Source organism: Microcebus murinus, chromosome 16 (genome assembly GCF_040939455.1).
Source record: "Microcebus murinus isolate Inina chromosome 16, M.murinus_Inina_mat1.0, whole genome shotgun sequence".
In the NCBI taxonomy this organism is placed as follows: domain Eukaryota; kingdom Metazoa; phylum Chordata; class Mammalia; order Primates; family Cheirogaleidae; genus Microcebus; species Microcebus murinus.
This window is the reverse complement of record NC_134119.1, coordinates 48,946,424-48,967,500: the sequence shown is the minus strand read 5'-3', so window position 1 is coordinate 48,967,500 and position 21,077 is coordinate 48,946,424. Positions and strand designations below refer to the sequence as shown.

Here is a 21,077-nt window from a genome sequence, read left to right as displayed (position 1 = left end):
GGGGAGGCCAAGGTGGCTGGATCATTTGAGCTCAGGAGTTTGAAACCAGCCTGAGCAAGAGTGAGACCCCGTCTCTACTAAAAATAGAAAGAAATTAATTGGTCAACTAAAATATATATAGAAAAAATTAACCGGGCATGGTGGCGCATGCCTGTAGTCTCAGCTGCTCAGGAGGCTGAGGCAGAAGGATTGCTTGAGCCTAGGAGTTTGAGGTTGCTGTGAGCTAGGCTGGTGCCATGGCACTCTAGCCCAGGCAACAGAGTGAGACTCTGTCTCAAAAAAAAAAAAAAATTTATACAGATAAGCAAAAAGAAAAGAAACCTGTCTTCACATTTTAATACTATTATTGATGTGAAAATTGTATTTTCCTTCCTGTAGGTGTTTATTGGCTTTGTGTTGAAACAGTTTGAATACATTGAAGTGGGCCAGTTCAGGTAATAGCATTTTGTTATTTTGAGTTTCTTCTCCATATTGTGCACTTATATGTAATTTAAATTATTAAGATGAACATTTGAAGTACTGTTAAGCATTTTTGTTGTTTTCATTAAATGGAAATCTGATCAACATGCTGTGTATTTTTCTTAAAAATTAATGAGTATCTTAAGACTTGTTTAGAAGTAGTTTTTCATGTGGTAATTCCATATTTTGTCAGTTTTAATTTCACATTTTAAAGCATTTAAAACAAAACAAAATCTTATCTGGTGGAATGCTAATTTTTAAAAATCTTCTTAGAGAAAGCATTTTTAAAATAAGGTTATCTTTAGTAAAGGTAACTACTATGTGCTTTACTTACATTAACTATAGCCTTTTCTTCCTGAACATTAAAGTTTTAATACCTCTTGCTGTGCCCATTACAGGTATATAATGATTGAAAATCAAAATTGTTTAGCTTCTGAAATACTTAGTAAATATTGTAGTTAGGGAAACAGTGCAGAAGAAAAGTGTTCTGAGAATCCCCGGGATCTAAGGACCCAGTGTTTATTCTAATAATGTGATTTTGGATAAGTTACTTTTTCTCCTTAGAATCTCAATTTCTTCAAAAGGGAAAGGGCAGGAAAGAGCTGAGAAGCTCGAATTCCCAGCAGCTGTGCTGTCCAGAGAGGCCTTCTCCCTGCTCTCACTGGGCCCTTCCACCTGTCTAGGCTCTTCACATGGACACAGATGGGGACGCACAGTGATAGGACGGGATTAAATTAGATCACTGATGTCCCTTTAGCTTAATTCGAGCTCTCTCTCAAGGTTGAATCTTGAGTTATTTTATGTTGCTTATATTGATTACGTATCTTAATTTTGAAAAGAAATGTCTAAATGAATGTTTTCGTTTCCAGGGAATCAGAAGCAATTATTCCAAACATCTTTTTCTTCCTGGTATTACTATCTTATGAGCGCTATCATTCAAAACAAATCATTGGAATTCCTAAAATCATTCAGCTCTGTGATGGCATCATGGCCAGTGGGAGGAAGGCGGTGACACACGGTAATGGGGCACGCCTTCACTGTTGTCTTCAATGTCACCACGAGCTTGGCACTGTGATCTTCTCACACCTACTTTCAACTGTGTGAACAGCCACTTTGGGCTTCTCAGGTTGTGTGTGTGTGTGTGTGTGTGTCCCCTTATGCATGAATGTATCAGAGATGTTTAAAAGGAGTAGAAAGCATATTTTTTACTCTTAGGAGTTTATAATCTACTTAGGGGGAAAAATAACAACAGTAAGATGGCCTAAGCTATGGATAGATTCTGAATATAAACGCTCCTGTTTATCCATGTGAAACAAAATTTTTTCAACTCTTGCCATAAATTAAATTTTGATATCTCATCTGATGGTGTTAGAAATATAGTTTGACCTTGATCCAAGGCTTTCTGTTTTGCTTGATTATTTTACAGGAGCTTAAATAAGGACCAGAGAAAATAGTGAGCTGCTTAAGTAGTGCCCTTAGCCTGTGGAATGAGGTGGTGTGGTTTTAAGAATGACTTGTACATCTTCCTTTGAACTTTTAAACTGATCTTTTAGCACTTCCTTGTTGGCCCTCTCTGGCTCCTGTGCCAGGAATCTGTAGGCTTTTAAGCTTTGATAGGGATCCATCCTAAGACCCTTACAAACCCCCAAATGTGAGAATACCACTACTGCAGAGTACTTCACACTCAGTGCATCTACAGGAGAGTGTAGAGTGTGTTGAGCGATGGCCTTGGCCACCCTCTGGATTTTCATGCAGCTAAGTCAGTCAGTCTTCACCACAGCCTCACAGGGGCTTGAGATTCGTGTTGCAGCAAAAGTACTGATTATTAAAAGCAGAGATGTTGAGTCACTGGATTTAGTTGAAAATGCAAATGTTAAGTATAGGGAGCAAAGGTTTCCTGGACTTGGAGGGACATTGGACAGAGAATCAATGGGCAGCTAAATCCACTACTTTCTCCTGGGAAGTTTAATCATCTGTGAGAGGATCAGTGAATATGCCTGTGTGTGCATGTCACTGAGGGCCAGAGAGAGTGTGCCCATGTATGTGTGTCACTGAGAGTCAGAGAGAGTGTGTATGTGTGTCTTTAAGAGTCAGAGTGAGAACAGGCGTGGTGGCTCACACCTGTAATCCTAGCACTCTGGGAGGCTGAGGCGGGTGGATTGCTCAAGGTCAGGAGTTCGAAACCAGCCTGAACAAGAGTGAGACCCCGTCTCTACTATAAATAGAAAGAAATTAATTGGCCAACTAATATATATAGAAAAAATTAGCTGGGCATGGTGGCACATGCCTGTAGTCCCAGCTACTCGGGAGGCTGAGGAAGCAGGATTGCTTGAGCCCAGGAGTTTGAGGTTGCTGTGAGCTAGGCTGATGCCACGGCACTCACTCTAGCCTGGGCAACAAAGCGAGACTCTGTCTCAAAAAAAAAAAAAAAGAAAGTGTGTGTGTGTGCCCCCCACATGCATTGTCACTGGAAGATGGAATGTACCTGTGTGCTAATGAAAGACATTTCTTTTATAAATTTTCCATGTGGTCATATTACACCAATTTAATTTATTTTAACTCTTGTTTGGGACCAAGATAAGACCTGAGGGAAAACCCCTTATCTAATAAGAAGAATGAGTTTACTTAAAATATCATAATAATCTAATGCTATGGCTAAATGTATTCAGTAGCAGAAGTTTTTATTGTCTTCTCAGGCAAATCAAGTAGTTATGCATGAGACCAGGATATTGCTATTTTGGTTATTTTGCAAGTTTTATTATTTTCAAATTGACTTTTGTATTTGAGTCACTTTTTATCAGAAGTTATGTTACATTACAGATACACGCATTTTTCCTTTTTTTTTTTAGAAGCCTTCATAAAAGTTTCAGTGTTCAGAGGAAGAGCCTTGCCTTTTTACAATGGTATAATAATAATTTCACAACACTCATTGATAACCTTAATTTATCCTTTATCATAAACCAAGGATAGGTTAGGGTTTTCTTTCTTTATTCTTAAAAACATTTTGGAGATGTTGAGAGCTGTCTTTCAAATATAATTTTCATGAAATGCCTTATGAGAATTCTTTTGTGTACCCACAGCCATACCGGCTCTGCAGCCCATAGTCCACGACCTCTTTGTATTAAGAGGAACAAATAAAGCTGATGCAGGAAAAGAGCTTGAAACTCAAAAGGAGGTGGTGGTCTCAATGTTACTGAGACTTATCCAATACCATCAGGTAAGAGAGACTTGTGGTGACAGTCATGGGCACTCTATTGTCCCTGCAGAGATGGAAGGAAACACCGTGTGGCCCAGTTGTTTGTTAATCAGTGGGTGTTACTTTATACCAGCTTTGGGCTCTCTGAGTCCTGGGGCCAGTGAGACTAGAGATTTGGTTGGTGTGTGCATTTCAAGTGGGTACTGCCGCAGGAGGCTGCCTGACACCTGTCTGACAGTTGAGAGCAATCAATATAGTAAATGTAGTAGAGGCTCTGTTTTCCAAAACCAGGACCAAAAATTAATTGATAACATTGGTCAAAATGATAGAATTCTAAAAAAATGATAGAAATCTCAAATCTGAAATAATATATTTCAGACTTTATTTGTATATTTATTCACCTCTCTTTTGACATGGGGTCAAGGCCTTTTTCTTTGAGTTGATATCTGGTTGTGTTTTCCTTAAGGTAGAATAAGAATTCAAAGATACTTTGAGGCCATCTAAGTGTGGAAATCTTGCTTTTTAAAATAAATTATTTTTTTGATTTGTACAATTGTCTAGCCCTCACTCACTTGGTCAGTTCTTTTTAGCTATTTGTCTTTGAATCTGTATAAACCCATAAGCTTTTCTCATAGAAGCAGCACTTTCTTTGTGTATTCATGTTTTAACTAATCCATTTAATATTTAATTAAATTCTTAATGCTTAATTAAATCACATAATCACAATTTAAAAGTACACATAAAAGATTTGGGAATAAGCAACTGGCAAGCAGAGCTGGGAGGTTGGGGATCCTGAGGAGGGGCTTCTTGGCCCCTGCGTTCAGTGAGATCTGGGCATGCTTTCCAGGGAATGGGGATGGTTGGCTGATATGGAGGGTTTATTAAGTAAAGGTGGAATTGAATTCCCACTACTCATTTCTGCTGTTGTACCATGAAAGCAGCCATAGTTGGTATGTACACTAATGGTGTGGCTGTGTTCCAATAAAACTTTAATTTATAAAAACAGGTTGTGAGCTATCCCCTATTATAGACCTTTGCCAGGTTATAAATATTTCTGTTTAGAAATGATTGCCCATGAAGTTGTGCCCAACCATGTATAACTCTTAAAAGTAAGTGCTATTCAGGAAAAGTTTACCTTAGAAAAGAACACATAATTGAAATTAATATTCACAAAAGTAAAAGCCTTCTGTAGAATAGTTAGTTAAGGCCATGTTTGAGTTTTGCCAAAGACAAATATACATTTGATTTTCAACCTTGTGAGTTCTGTAGAAATAATAATGATAAGAAGTCATCCTGAGCAAAGTGTATATAGTTTCTGTGTGTCCGGGAATAACATGCTCCGCTCCATCCCGTTGCATTTTCTTTTGGTTCCCCTACATTTAATATGCCACAGAGTGAGGATTGTGCCAGTTTCTTCTGTCCTAATTGTGAATCCCATCTGTTTGGATCCTAGAATCTTCCAGCTGAGCTGGGACCAGTGTGAGAGATAGACACAGGCAGGAGACTTTCTAATTGTGTACAAATGCTCTTGCAGGTGTTGGAGATGTTTATTCTCGTCTTGCAGCAGTGCCATAAGGAGAATGAAGACAAGTGGAAGCGGCTGTCTCGACAAATAGCTGACATCATCCTCCCAATGTTAGCCAAACAACAGGTTTGTCAACATAGCATCTTGGTTCATTGCTGTGCAGTAATTGGAAGTGGATTAAGACCATTGTGAAAGGGGGGTGCTTGTGATCAGTGCTTCTTTTGATTATAAGAGATGCATGCTTTGGTAATAGTTCCCAGTGCTGGTCATGGGGCCAGTGACTTTTTATTTCTTCTCACAGTGACCCTCTCAGGTTGGTATTGTCTACCTACATTACAAGTGAGGTAACCAAGGCTCAAGGAGGTTATCAAGCTTATTCAGTGGCACACAGCTCGAAAGCTTGTGTTCTTTCCTATTTTATTACATGGTCTCCTTTATTCTGGTCAATCAAGTGTTGTATTTATCATTAGGTTTTTGGCTTTGTTTCCTTATTACTTATAAAGTAATTTAGCAGTTATCCATCATTTAATCAGAATTTGGATAATCAAATGATGCAACTAGTTTTTCACAAAAGCAATGGAAGGAAATGGTATGGTTGTACCTTATGGGATGGAGCCAGACAGTCCCATGACCTCTGCACCACATGTGCCACTGGGTGTCTGAGCCCAGGAAGCTGCGTACCCCTTGTAGTAATACCTCTGTAGCCAGGATGAGGGGTCCTCCAAGGGAAGGGCGGCAGGGACCTGCTTGATGATTCCACCAGAAAATCCCACAAGCTGCCTGGCAAAGCTTTTTATTTTGTTTTGAATGGCGTCAGCAGATAGTTTGTCCACACTAAGCATTTACTCTAGAGAAAACAAACAGTTTGCGGTTCTTGGCATTTGATAAAAACTTATAGGCACATATATTTATAGTTACTACCTTCATAACTTCACCCCCATTCTGCTTTCATAATGGGACTGTTATCCTGAGGCGATTTAGACAATGGGGGTGGCAGTGGTCTTGGCTTCTGGCGAGATTGTCAGATAGCAGTTTAAATGTGGTCATGGACTCCAGGCCTATAGGTAGATAGTTTTTGAATGATGCTTCAGAAGCTATATTCTTACTTTTCATGTGCACGATCTGATGAAGGTGGAGATCACAGGCCTGAATGCCTAGTAAATGCCTGACTTTATTTCTGAGTTTGAAAATTGTGTGATAAAACATTTATGAAACACTTAGCACATGCTCACACCTGTAATCCTAAAACAAACAAACAGACAACACTTAGCACAGAGCCTGCCAGGTGGACAGGTACATGTTGCATCCAGAAATAGTACAAGCACCGTGCCAGGTACTGGCAGTGGATACATCCGTGAGCAAAGCAGTTTATAAAAAATACTCTGCCCTCTTGGAATGAAAGTTTATCGGTATTGGGGTGAGAAGACAACAGAAAAATAAATTATTGAAGTTTATAAAATGTCAGATGGTAATAAGTCCTCTCCTGAAAAATTAAGGAGCTAAGAGAAATTGGTAGTATCAAGGTGTGGGCTGCACCATTCAGTTGGTGACAAAAAAAGGCCCTACTGGTCTGGTGATGTCTGAGTGGACTTAAGGGATGGAAAGGTGTGAGCCTGGCAGATCCCTGGGAAAAGAGCACTCCGGGCAGAGCAAGCTGCACTGCAAAGGCCTTAAAGTGGGAACGTACCTGCCAGGGTGCCAGAGGCTGAGCTGGTGGAGTGCAGCAGCTGTGGGAGGAGCGGTGGGAGTGAGGGCCTGGGTGGGGGAGGCCAGTGTGTGGGACTTGGGACCCTCAAGAGGGACTGGTACAAGGAGTGACGTGATGGGACCCAGGTTTTTTCAGGATCATTCTTACTCCTGAGTTGAGAATGGACTCCAGGGGGAGGTGATGGCAGAGCAGGGAAATCCACACAAGACCCGGTGATGGTATGGAGTCACTAGAAGTGGACGTTTTTTGACACAGTGTGGACATAGAACAAGCAAGATTTGCTGGTGGATTAGATGTGGGAGCCAGAGGCACTGAGAGTGATTTCAGGGTGAGGACATACAGCTGTGGATGAGATGGGTGGATAGTGGGAGCCCCAGTAGGTCGGAGCCTGGTCTGAATGTGTGCAGTTGAGACTGCGCAGGCTTCTGGTGAGGTGAGGCCAGCCTCGGGATGTCAGAGCCTACAATTGTTGAGAGACTGCTGGGTAGGAGATCTGCATCTGAGACCAGTCCACGCACACGAAGGACCCAGCATAGTTGGAGAGGAAGGGCTTGAGCACTGGGCCCACTGAGTCCCAGCTCAGAGGTCAGGGTGGTGAGAAGGAGCCTGGAAAGGGACAGCCAGTGCTGGGCTGGGAGAGCGGGTAGGTGCAGGGGCCCTGAAGCCAAGATAAAAACTGGTGTCAGCTATGAGCCCGAGGAACTCAGCCTGGGTTTGGCTGTACTGAGGGCACTGCTGAGCAGTTTGAGGGGGAGTAGACAGAACCAAATCCCCATGGGAATGTGTTCTTGAAAGGACAGTGAGAGGAATTGGAAGAGATTTATTCAAAGAAGGAATGGAGAAATGAGGCAGTAGCCAGAGGAGCAAGGGGTCAGTGGGGTTCACTTGGCAGTATTGGGGCCTGCTGTCCATGGGGGAAAACAAACATGGAGGGGAAATCCATGATGCGAAGTCAGACAAAAGCTGCCTTGGTGGTTTCTTTGAGCAGATGCAGGGGTTAGGACTGGCTGTGAGAATGATGGTCAGTCCTTGTTGTGAGCTGGGTGGGTTCTTCCAGAGCATCTGGAGAGAAGGTGGGGTTGGTGGGCACAGGCAGAGGCACAGATCTAGCTTGGGAGAGTCCTGGAGTGTGGAAGCTCTTTTGTTTCCTTATTGTTAAGGTGTGGCTCAATGCAGTATGTGTTTCAGATCTATACATTGGAAAGTACCATGTCTCTTTGCAGAGTTGCTTACTGTGTAGATCAGGCATCCTCAAACTACGGCCCGCAGGCCACATGCGGATGTTTTTGCCTGTTTGTTTTTTTACTTCAAAATAAGATACGTGCAGTGTGCATAGGAATTTGTTCATAGTGTTTTTTAAACTATAGTCTGGCCCTCCAGCAGTCTGAGGGACAGTTAACAGGCCCCCTGTTTAAAAAGTTTGAGGACCCCTGGTGTAGATATACACTTAGTAGTAACAGATATTAGACACAGAGTCAGAGTCCATAGGACACTGTGACATAAACTCACTCGGCTTGAATATTTTGCATCATTAAAAATGTTAGATTTTAAAACCAGTTGGCTTGGGAGTTCTCTAGTGTACTATTAAGTGAGAAAAGCAGAGACATTTATAATAGTTTTTCAGAAGAACTAAAACAAAACCTCTCCCATGCACATGCATATGTGTGAGAGAAAGATATTATAGAAACATGTAGAAAGTTAAGAAAGGGATATGCACCAATCTGTTAACATCTGTTACTGTTAGGTCATTAAATATGAAATGTCTGATTTCAAATCAAAAGTGTAGTTTATTTCTTAAACAAGAAGTAGTATAATTAATCAAAGTATGTGCCTGAACTATCCACACAGTTTTGCCATCTTAACAGTAGCCTGTTTATGCCATCAGCGAAGAAGCCTGGAGAGCGAGTGGCAATGAAATTGAGAAAGGCGTTTTCCACAGCTTGTTGAGAATTAAATGTTTTTCCTTGTAAGAAGTGGTCGAAAGCCTGGAAGAAGTAGTAGTCAGTTGGTGCAAGGTCTGGTGAATACAGTGGATGACAGAGAGTTTCCAAGTCCAGGTGCTGTAGTTTGAGCAGCGTTTGTGTGACATGTGGTCAAGCGTCGTCTTGTGAAAGGATTGTCCTGTCTCTATTGACCAATCTCTGCTGCTTAATGGCAAGCATCCTCACCATTTCATCCAGTTGGTTGCAGTAGACATCCACTGTAATCGACTGACCACGTTCATGAAGCTATACTGTATAATACCAGTGCTGGACCACCAAACAGATGCCATTAGATTTTTTTGATGAATATTTGGTTTTGGACTGTGTTTCGGCACCTCATCTTTATCCAGCCATTGTGCTGAATGCTTGTGATTATCAAAAAGAATCAATTTTTCATCACACATAACAATACAGTATAGAAATGGTTCGTGTTTATGTTGTGACAGCAAAGAAAGGTGAGCTTTGAGATGATTTTCTTCTGATGCTCATTTAATTCATGTGGAACCCATCTATCTAGCTTATTTTTCTTGCCCATTTGTTTCAAATAGTCCAGCATTGGTGGAATAGTAACATCAAACCTTGCTGCTAATTCCCACATAGGTTGAGATGGATTCTCTTCTACTACAGCTTTCAGCTCATTGTTAGCAGCTTGGTCTCAGGTCACCCATGTGGCTCATTTTCAAGATTAAAATCACCACAAGGGAACTTCTGAAACCATCAGTGTACTGTGCATTCATTAGCCACATCCTTCCCAAACACTTCGTTGATATTTCAAACTGCCTGTGCTTGCATGGGTTCCACAACAGAACTCATATTCTAAAATAATATGAAGGTTTAACTTATCTATGGTTTCACAAAAATTGCTCTAAAAAAATTTTGAAAGATAATCACAAGCCAAAATGTGCATTTGAAAAACTGAGGATGTACCTTTACAATAAACATAAAGCAAGAAGTATCAAAGTGCAATGTCAGAGATATCAACTGTCAAACTTAGTACTTAGGAAATCAGACATTTTATACTTAACAATCTAAATAATTGGTAGGAGAGGGGCAGGGCAGGCAAAGCACGTGATAGCTCTGTGCAGTGTCTGCTGCCCCATTCCTGTGAGTGTGAGAGAGTGCAGATCCACAGAAGGCTGGCTCCCACTGTGATGATAATTGCATCAAAGTGGTGCAGTTCTAGTTGATTTTTTTCATACTTTTGTATGTTTGAATCTTTTCTAGAAAGCATATATTATTTATGTAATAAAGATCTAAATGAAATGATTTCCATTATGGAAAAAATATAGCTGATACAGTATTCTAAGAAATGTTTGCTTGGTTCACTACTGAACTTAAAATGCTTTTTTTTTTTTTTTTTTTGAGACAGAGTCTCACTTTGTTGCCCAGGCTAGAGTGAGTGCCGTGGCGTCAGCCTAGCTCACAGCAACCTCAAACTCCTGGCTCAAGCAATCCTTCTGCCTCAGCCTCCCAAGTAGCTGGGACTACAGGCATGCACCACCATGCCCGGCTAATTTTTTCTATATATACTAGTTGGCCAATTAATTTCTTTCTATTTATAGTAGAGACGGGGGTCTCGCTCTTGCTCAGGCTGGTTTCGAACTCCTGACCTCGAGCAATCCGCCCGCCTCGGCCTCCCAGAGAGCTAGGATTACAGGCGTGAGCCACCTCGCCTGGCCATAAAATGCTTTTAAGTGAGGGATGGTTTGCCCCTGAGCTGCATGACATGATGTGTACAAAGCTGGCATTTCTGTTGGCTGACCTGCATGTTTGTGGTATTGAATTCCACAGATGCACATTGACTCTCATGAAGCCCTTGGAGTGTTAAATACTCTATTTGAGATTTTGGCCCCTTCCTCGCTGCGTCCTGTGGACATGCTATTACGGAGTATGTTTGTCACCCCAAGCACAATGGTGAGTCTCTCATCAGATTCCCCTGGAGGGCTTGTTCAAGCCCAGATTGCTGGGACCACCCCCGTAACTTCTAAGTGACTCAGTCACTCTGGGTGGAGCTTGCGAATTTGCATTTTTAACAATTTCCCAGGTGATACTGATGCTGCTCCTCCTTGGGGACTGCACTTTGAGAACCACTGATAGACTTATTGGTAGAATGGGAAAATAGGGGTAATTTTCTTTCATGAAATTGGCAATCAGGGAAAATGTTTAATTTTTTTTCTTTAGCAATAACATGTATTTTCTTTCTTTTAGGCATCTGTGAGCACTGTTCAGCTGTGGATATCAGGAATTCTAGCCATTTTGCGGGTTCTAATTTCCCAGTCAACTGAAGACATTGTTCTTTCTCGCATTCAGGAGCTCTCCTTCTCCCCGTATTTAGTCTCCTGCCCAGTGATTAACAGGTTAAGACACGGGGGGAGTAACTCAACATCAGAAGAACACAGTGAAGGGAGACAAATGAAGAATTTACCAGAAGAAACATTTTCAAGGTATGCTTTCTATCTGAGCCTGTAACTAATTCCTGCCTTTTGGGAGATTAGATGGTGTTTCATGATCAGTAATTCTGGAATAACTCCTAATCTTGCTTCAGCTCTGAGTTGGGTAAAGCAGTCTGTGATGATATACATTTTAAATCCAGCCCACCTTACCTGTGGCCCTGGGCTCATACCTCTCTTAAGGTTCTGTCACATTTTGTCTCCTATCCTCATTAAAGATGCTATAAGAGTGGCTCAGCCCAGGTAGAGCAGGGTGGGACAGTGGGTTGGTTGGCTGTCCCGGAGGCTGGTAATAGGGGACACATTGTCTGAAGAGAATTTGAAAACCCATTAAAAGTCAGTCTTATATTTATTCTTATCCTGTGCTGGTAGTTCTACACACTGTCAATAACAAGATATTTCCTGCTAAGGCAGACAGTTTCCACTGTATACCTGTCATCTCAAATCCTGTCTTGCCCCATAAATTGTTTGGAAGCTCCCTGAGGACAGCGTTTACAGTTCGGGCACTTGTAAATGTTAGTTGTGTAGACAAGTATCTGCCCTTCTGCTGGATTCTGAGCATTTAGTGAATTAGAGCTGCTTCTGCAAAGGCACTCCTTCTGGTCCTCATAACTTCATTGCAGCTGTCCCTTGGTTTGTCGTCAGTGGACATTCCTTGTACTGTTGCTGGACATAAAGCCCAGAACCTTCAGGACATCCTTCTGTTTGCAGGGTTAGCAGGCAGCCTATGGCTTTCCCTCTGTTACATTGAAGCTGGTGGCTAAAACTGATGATACCTTAAATTCCTGTGGTAGATTATCGGCTTGTGTTTGTGTAATGCTTTACAGTTTACAAAGCTTAAAAAACAAAACAAAACACCCCATGTCATCTTATCCCAAAAGTCCTTTGAAAGTGGTATGATTACTGCCATTTCATAAGTGAGGAAGGTAATATGCAGAGGCAAAGTGACAGAGTCCAAAATGATGGTATTAAACATTTCACTTTAACTTTGTTTATTGTACTTTCCCTGTGATTTTACTTCACCTGAATTTGCTGGATGTATTTTATGTTTATACCTGATATAAGTGCTCTGTAGTAGTCACCTAATTCACTGTCATCATTTTCCCTTTCTTGGAAGGTTTCTGTTACAACTGGTTGGTATTCTTTTAGAGGACATTGTTACAAAACAGCCAAAGGTGGAAATGAATGAACAGCAACATACTTTCTATTGCCAAGAGCTAGGCACGCTGCTGATGTGTCTGATCCACATCTTCAAGTCTGGTAGGTGAATCAGATTAGTCTTTGTAGACCAGCAGTCTCCAACCTTTTTGGCACCAGGGACTAGTTTCAGGGAAGACAGTTTTTCCACAGACCAAGGGGTGGTGGGGATAGTTTGGGAATGATTCAAGGGCATTACATTTATTGTTCAGTCAAACATCTCTGCTAATGATAATCTGTATTTGCAGCTGCTCCCCAGTGCTAGCATCACCACCTCAGCTCCACCTCAGAGCGTCAGCCATTAGATTCTCATAAGAAGTGCGCAACCTAGATCCCTCACATATGCAATTTGCAGTAGGTTGATGTTCCTATGAGACTCTGATGCCGCCGCTGATCTGACAGGAGGGAAAGCTTAGGTGGTGATGTGAGTGATGGGGAGTGGCTGGAAATACAGATTAAGCTTTGCTTACTAGCCTGCTGCTCGCCTCTTGGCTGTGCGGGCTGGTTTCTAACAGGCCACGGACTAGTACTGGTCCACAGCCTGGGTGTTGGGGACCACAGTTATAGAGTGTCTCAACATTCCCTGTCCTGCACTGGACAGTCCCAGAGTGTAAGGACCATTCTGCCCAGTAGAAGCCCTGCTTTGCTCAGTTGTGAGTTGAAAATGTTTTCTTGGTAATAAAACCATAGGGGTCATATGCCATATGACCCAGCAGTTCCAGTCTTAGACATATACCCAAAAGAATGGGAAGCAGGGTAGTGAAAAGATATTTGTATGCCAGTGTTCATAGCAGCATTATTCACAATAGCTAAGATGTGGAAGCAACTCAAGCATCAGTCAATGGATGAATGGATAAACAAAATCTGGTACACACATACAATGGAATATTATTCATTCTCAAAAAGAAGTGAATTTTGACACATGTCACAACATGGATGAACCTTGAGGACATTTTGCTAAGTGAAATCAACCAGTCACAAAAAGACAAATACTATATGACTCCATTTATATGGAGTCACAAATAGATACAGTGGTCAATTCACAGAGACAGAAAGTAGAATAGTGGCTGCCAGGTGTTGGCTGGGGAGGGGGAAATGGGGCATTACTGTTTAATGGGCATAGAGTTTGTTTTATAAGATGAAAAGAATTATTCTGGAAATGGGTGGTAGTTATGGTTGTACACCATTATAAATGTATTTGATACCAGCAAACCATACATTTAACAGTAGTTACAATGGCAAATTTTATGTTGCGTGTATTTTACCATAATAAAAAAAAAAAGAAAACAGTAAAACTGAGAACTTTCTACTGTTTTATTTTTTTGAGACAGAGTCTCGCTTTGTTGGCCGTGCTAGAGTGAGTGCCATTGTGTCAGCCTAGCTCACAGCAACCTCAAACTCCTGGTCTCAAGCCATCCTCCTGCCTCAACCTCCCAAGTCACTGGGACTATAGGCACGAGCCACCATGCTGGCTAATTTTTTGTTTCCATTTTTAGTTGACTGGCTAATTTTTTTCTATTTTTAGTAGGAATGGGGTCTCGCTGTTGCTCAGGCTGGTCTCGAACTCCTGAGCTCAAGCAATCCTCCCGCCTTGGCTTCCCAGAGTGCTAGGAATACAGGCATGAGCCACTGTGCCTGGCCCTTCCTCTTGTTTTAAAGGTTCAGAGGACCAAAATATTTTTACCTTTACAAATGATCATGTGCTAAAAAGAGCTTTCTCCCAAGAGAGGAAGTCACCAGATACCAGCTGTCAGCAAGCATAGGAAGCAGCCAATCGAAATTAGGACAGTCACTGTTTTCTAAGAAGAATGAGTGTAGAAAGAATGCCTTGCTTTCGGTAAATGAATAAGAAGCTGGTAGACTAGTTATAGGGGGCAGGCATATCTTTCTTCTCTCAGCAAGGAAAAAGAAAGGCAATTCTAATATCTAGGAAAAATAAACAGCAATAAATTATGATTTATATATCAAGCAAACTAAATCATGGCTTGATTTTCAGCACTCAATTTTGATAGAAGACCTTGATACTAATGTTCTCCTTCTTTATGTGGCTCAAGTCATGACTGAGGACCCATAGAAAGAGATGGAGTCCTTCCAGGGTCTTTGGCTCTGCTGGTAGCTGATTCGCATAGTCATAGCGTAAATGCTATTTGAGCTTTCATTTTTTGAATCAATACATAAATAAAATACTGAAAACATAATGACTTTTTTTTTTTTTTGCTTTTTAAAACTTTATTTCAACATAACTATGCTTACAGAAATACGCTCATATTGGTTAATAGAATGCAATTTAAGTTTAACTTATCCTACACAGTTTGGACCAAAAACTTGGTACATGGTTTGAAATTTTAAAAAAAGGATTTGCAATCTAGTTTATTTTCATCTAATACAAATGTGTAAAAGATCCATCAAAGGCTGCTAAAGGCGACAGCAAGAACCTTGAGAAATTTACCTTTGGTTTGCCTCAGAGAAATAACACATATTGCATTGTATAAGTTTATAAATTAGAGCAACAAAACATTGTTGTAATGTTTCAATGCCAGTTTAAAAAGTACAATAACTCATGGATGACATAATGACTTAATTATGGTTTCAGAACAGAATGAAAATGTTTTCAGTTTTGACAAATATAGAAGAAAAACTAACCAATTTAATTTGGAATGTGGATGGTCGAAGAAGAGGTAGGGGATGGACAGGCAAGCACTAATATGCTCATCTTGCATTGTTGGGATTATGCCATAACATCTACAGTTCTAACAAATTCTAAACATCGCCTAGAATTTTGGAGGTGACTACTAGAAGAACGAAGAACAGAAATGAAAAAATGTAGTTATTGTACCTTAAAGAGGTAGCCCCATACCTTAAGGAGGGATGGGGCAGGGCACTTTTACAATCCTCTCTCTTACTGTGTTTTTACACATTTTAAGTACATACCCTCAGAGTAAAAGGTAGTTATCATTTCCTGCCTTTATTCATTCGGCAAGACCTAACACATGGCCTGCTTCCATGCTAGCAGGCTCTGGGCATGCTGCATTGTGTCCTCCTGTATGTCTCAGGGTGGCTACTATCCCATTGTGTTGAATTCCTCTTCTTCCTTCTCTCAAAATCAGGGAAAATATTTTTACTTTAATAAAAGTATTGTCCAATAGAATTTCCAGCAAAGATGGGAATGTTCATTGTTGCACTGTCTCATCTAGTTGCCTCTAACCACATATGTTATTGTGTATCTGACATGTGGTGAGTGTGATTGAGGAACTTACTTTTTAATTTTATTCAATTTTAGTTAAATTTAAACAGCTCCACGTGGCTAGTGGCTCCCATATTAGACAGTGTAGGTCAGTTGAGGAGCCACACACTGCACTGGAAAGAGCAGGCTTGGAAGAAGGGTTTTCCTGCTAGTGTCTTTGGATATTGTTTAATTGGTCCAACATTTCCAAATACTTTTTTTGTGTGTGCATATGTATAACTGTTTTTAGTTACTTGGTTAGTTTGACTTCATTTCTCTTAAAGACACTAGGCGGCAGACTTCTTGAATTTGGTATCAAGATAGGGTTGAGGCCGGGCGTGGTGGCTCACGCCTGTAATCCTAGCACTTTGGGAGGCCGAGGCGGGCGGATTGCTCAAGGTCAGGAGTTCGAAACCAGCCTGAGCGAGACCCCGTCTCTACCAAAAATAGAAATAAATTAATTGACCAACTAAAAATATATATACAAAAAAAAAAAATTAGCCGAGCATGGTGGCGAATGCCTGTAGTCCCAGCTACTCGGGAGGCTGAGGCAGTAGGATCACTGAGCCCCGGAGATTGAGGTTGCTGTGAGCCAGGCTGACGCCACGGCACTCACTCTAGCCTGGGCAACAAAGTGAGACTCTGTCTCAAAAAAAAAAAAAAAAAAAAAGATAGGGTTGAAGCAAATCATTTTGTACTTATATAAATAAGATACACTTAGCATATAAAAGTAGTAATTTATATACTCTGGTTTCTCTTCAGATTGTATAAATCTTTTTGTCTTTTACTAAAAGTGGTAATTTGTATTTTTGCACTGCCTAAGCCAAGGTAATGAATTCCATCCATCCACCAAAAATTGAGACCTTTAAATTTGTCCACTTCAGGTATAATTTCTTAAATAGAAACTATTAATAGTCTGATAGTTGCCTTCACTTCTAGTTTTGGCAGCTTCCTCTCTTTTCCTCCAAGATGGACCCGTTTAGAAACAGATGGTGGAGACAAAGACATGAGGGTGAGAGTGTCAGTTGTGTGTGTTGGTGCAGCTGCATTAACACTCTCTGGCCTGCGGCCTCAATCAAGCTTCCTCACTTTGCTAACCACACGTCTCCAGTACACACTGTGCCCCTTCCCTACCTGCCTCCAGATGCTTACCCAGTCAGGGGAAGCAGGGGCTGCTGCTTCATCCTCTTTGAGTCCTGGGTGTGGGCAGTGGAGATGTGCCATGCCCCTTGGTGAAGAAGAAATGGGCAGGAGGCTGGCACTGCATTTTCACCTCTCCTTCCAGGTACAGGTGGGAGGCTGGGCTAGAGCTCTCTTCCTTGTGCTTTCAAAAGGGTCATTATTTCCACTTAATGGGTAAAGTATGAGTACTGGAAGAAAGAAAGCAGTCCTTCCTAGAGTAATAAAATTGTTCATGCTTAGGCAAGGACAAGGGCTGCAATAGTTATAATGTCAGGAGCAATAGTGTTCTCGTGTAGGTATATAGTCCCTTTTGCCTGTATCATCCCAATTAACAGAACAACTCTGAAATATTTCCCTCTTTCTATTAATGCGGGAACTTACGTTCTAAAGGTTATATGGTAAAACCAAGAATGAAAACCCAAGAATTTTTTCTTGACCATTGTTGTTTCTGTTATACCAGGCCCCTTCTTGGGTTGATGACAATAAGTATAGCAGCTCACATTTGTAGAGCACTTACTCTAGGTCCAGTCACTGTAGGTTATGAAGAGGAGAGACAATTGTGTTCATAGTGTTAGCTGCAAGACTGAGCTTCAGAGAGATCATTGATGTATAAGCCTACATGGTGGAGTTGGGAGGCATCCTGTCTCCAGAACCTGAGGTCTGCACACCTCATCCTGCCTGCTTTGAAATAGCATCCTCCCAGGCCCAGTAGCTCACACTTGTAATCCCAGCACTTTGGGAGGCTGAGGCAGGAAGATTGCTTGAGGTCAGAAGTTTGAGACCAGCCTGGGCAACATAGTGTCTCTACAAAAAATAATAAAAAAGAGCTAGGTGCGATGGCACCTACAGTCCTAGCTACTCGGGAAGCTGAGGCAGGAAGATCACTTGAGCCCAGGAGTTTGAGGTTGCTGTGAGTTTTGATGATGCCATTGCATTCTACCTGAGTGACAGAGTGAGACTATTTCAAAAACAAACAAACAATAAAAAACCAGCATCCTTTATTTCCAATTCCTGCTTCCCTTATTCCTTTTGATACTTTTTTTTAGCTCCCAAAACACAGAGTGAGGGAAGATATGGTTGACACCCAGGTTGTTCCTCTGTGTACAGCCCCATTTGTCATGCTACCTCAATACTCTTACTCACTGTCATGGTTTTCTCTGGGCTCTCAGCCCCTTTTTCTTCTCCTGGGTCCCTGGGACTCCCCTTGTGTCCCCTGCTACCTTCACAACCCACAAGCCCTGCCGTCTTTGTCTCAGAAAGCTGATCACTGCTACTTGTGACACGAGGGAGGTTCTTCTAGAAAGCATCTTGTAACCTCTGCCTAAGTATTGCTGTTGTATTAGTTAAGGTGATGGTACCTGCTATAATAAATAAACATTTCAGTGGCTTCACACAACAGAAGATTGTTTTTTGTTTTTGTGGCAATGCATGGAGGATGTTCCTGGTTCACCTGTGGCTTTCATCCACATGGGAATTCAGGGACATGGGTTCCTTCCTGCTTGTGGTTCTGCTGCTACCCAAGCCTCAACATCCTGTGTTCAGTTGGGGAAGAAAAGTGAGAGTAGAGAGAAGCCTTTATTGCCTTGGATGGAGTGTGACATGCATCCTTTGCTGGTGTTTCTCTGGTGATGCCTCGTCATGGACCCACCCACATAACCAGGGACTGGGAAGTGCTATCCTGGTTAGGTGGCTGTATTCTCTGATATAGTTTGCCAGAGGGATAAAAACAGGTGATTCTAGGATGAAAAAAGCAGAGGAACCCTTGGAAAGAGGGGACGAGAGAGGTGTCACAGTGGGGTTAGTGCTAGGTCGCTTCAGGGTGGGCCACCTGGAGCAGAACTTTCTAAGGCCTTTACCAGTCCTTCTGATGTGCCCACATCAGGTCCAGACTCCAGTTCTGCAGCAGGGGCCCACCCCCGCTCTGCAGAGAGGAAACGAACCCTTCTCTTGTGCTCTTGTCCAGTTCTTCCACCTCGGAAGGGCAGTTGGGCTCCTTCTCACATCTTGACTCCTGATAGAAGTAGACCACTTGGCCCTTTCCCCGTGGCCACCCTTGTACTTTTGCCTTCTTCCCCATCCCTCTGGTTTCTACTTTCCCTATAATGACATCCTTCTGGTTTGTCTTGAATTTTTCCTTTATATGCTTTTTGTTTGTTTGTTTTGTTTTTGAGATAGAGTTTTGCTCTATAACCTAGGTTGGCATGCAGTGGCGTCATCACAGTTCACTGTAACCTCAAACTCGTGGCCTCAAGTGATCTTCTTGCCTGAGCCTCCCGAATAGCTGGGACTAAAGGCCCGCACCACCATGCCCAGCTAATTTTCTTTTTTTTTTGTAGAGGTGGGTCCTCACTGTGTTCCCCAGGCTGATCTCAAACTCGTGGCCTCAAGCAGTCCTCCTGCCTCAGCTTCCCAAAGTGCTGGTATTACAGGCATGAACCACCGCACAGCTCGTTTTTAAATATCCATTGCATGCTTATTGCAGGGAAACATGTATTTCTTGTCTTTCCTTTCTCGCCTGTAGCTTCTCTTTTGTCTGTAGCCACACTAATAACCCAGACTAAAATTAAAAACACGTACTTTTTCTGCTGTGCTGCTTCCTTAATTATTGGTCTATTCCTGTCTTTTATACTATATAACTTTTCAAAATAAATGTCTCAGAAATTTATTCTTTTTGCTTCTAGTAGTTTGTCTTTCCTCTTGTTTCTCAATCCAAGGCAGTCTGCCTCTTGCCCTTGTTACCAAAAATGCCTTCATAGAGGCCAGCTGTGTTCTTTTCTAAGTCCTTGTCTTCCTGGGTCTTCAGCTTGGTTCAGTGGAACTGTCCTCTTGTCACTTGACCATGGTCTGTTTCATGGTCTGTTTTGTTCAGTCTCTTGGTCATGTATGTTTCCTGTTTGTCTGTCCTTGGTCTGTCTCCTCTGCATGCACACTCGCCCTCCCACCCCCCTTAATCTCTTTCTCTCCCCCAACTCTGCCTCTCTCCTATACCTTGGTAGTGTATCCCCTTTGTGACCTTGGTTATTGCTTGTGTGGAAGGCTTTCCTAACCATACAGTCCTGAATAGCCCTCATCACTCACTCTCTTGTCTCAGTCTCCCATTTCTGCCCAACTTCTAGATACGTGACTTGCTATTCTGCCAATACCTCAGACTTTTGCTTAAAATTGAACTGTTCCCTAGTGTAGCTGTTATTCTCCAGGGTCAATGTTTATCACTGGGATATTCAAAATTCCAGCCTTGTCAGCTCCTCTCCCTGCCCCAGTGAGCCTGGCCTGCCCTCCTCCTCTCCATTTATTGGGGCCCTGCCCCCACTAGAGTCCATCTCACCTTTCATCTGAACAGTTCTTAATATTGTTCCAGCAGCAGCAGCAGCAACTACAACCCCAGGTGTTGAGCATTTCCTCTTTGCTAGGTACTATGCTGAACCCTTTACTTGGCTTTTACTATTTGATCCTGATTGCAGCCCTGTGACAGGAACTCTTCTTAATTCCATTTAACAGATGAGGAAGCTGAACATACGAGGTGAGATATGTCCAGGGTCACCCAAGTAGTAAGTGGCAGAGCCATGACTTGAACCAGGCATTCTGATATCAAAACCTTTGTAGGCCGGGCGCTGTGGCTCACGCCTGTAATCCTAGCTCTTGGGAGGCCGAGGCGGGCGGATTGCTCAAGGTCAGGAGTTCAAAACCAGCCTGAGCAAGAGCGAGACCCCGTCTCTACTATAAACAGAAAGAAATTAATTGGCCAACTGATATATATATATAAAAAAAATTAGCCGGGCATAGTGGCACATGCCTGTAGTCCCAGCTACTCGGGAGGCTGAGGCAGAAGGATCACTCGAGCCCAGGAGTTTGAGGTTGCTGTGAGCTAGGCTGACGCCACGGCACTCACTCTAGCCTGGACAACAAAGTGAGACTCTGTCTCAAAAAAAAAAAAAAAAAAAAAAAACCTTTGTAACCCTCAGTCACCTAGAACACAGGTAACTGTGGTTTTATAGTACCTGCCCCCAAACCCCCACATCCCTGATCTGTCCCTCCATGTGCTCCATGGCCAGGCTGCAGAATTCCTTCCAGCCAGCATGTGCCTCTTCATGTGTGTTTTTTGACCTCCACAAGGAGCCCATGCAATAGCAGAGGGCCAACAGAAGGATAAGGCCA

The 21,077-nt window shown here is 42.2% G+C and overlaps 1 protein-coding gene across 5 annotated transcripts in view; it reads left to right on the top strand.

Annotated features, from left to right (window-relative positions):
- Nucleotides 1-21,077, top strand: part of HTT (huntingtin) — a 159,413-nt gene that overhangs the window by 92,504 nt on the left and 45,832 nt on the right. For all 5 annotated transcript variants that reach the window (XM_075992879.1, XM_012737356.3, XM_012737355.3 and 2 more), the window contains 7 exons: nt 379-434; nt 1,329-1,477; nt 3,540-3,676; nt 5,190-5,306; nt 10,662-10,784; nt 11,079-11,314; nt 12,438-12,580. In XM_075992879.1, coding sequence (XP_075848994.1) covers nt 379-434; nt 1,329-1,477; nt 3,540-3,676; nt 5,190-5,306; nt 10,662-10,784; nt 11,079-11,314; nt 12,438-12,580 — 961 coding nt within the window. The remainder of the gene's footprint in view (nt 1-378; nt 435-1,328; nt 1,478-3,539; nt 3,677-5,189; nt 5,307-10,661; nt 10,785-11,078; nt 11,315-12,437; nt 12,581-21,077) is intronic.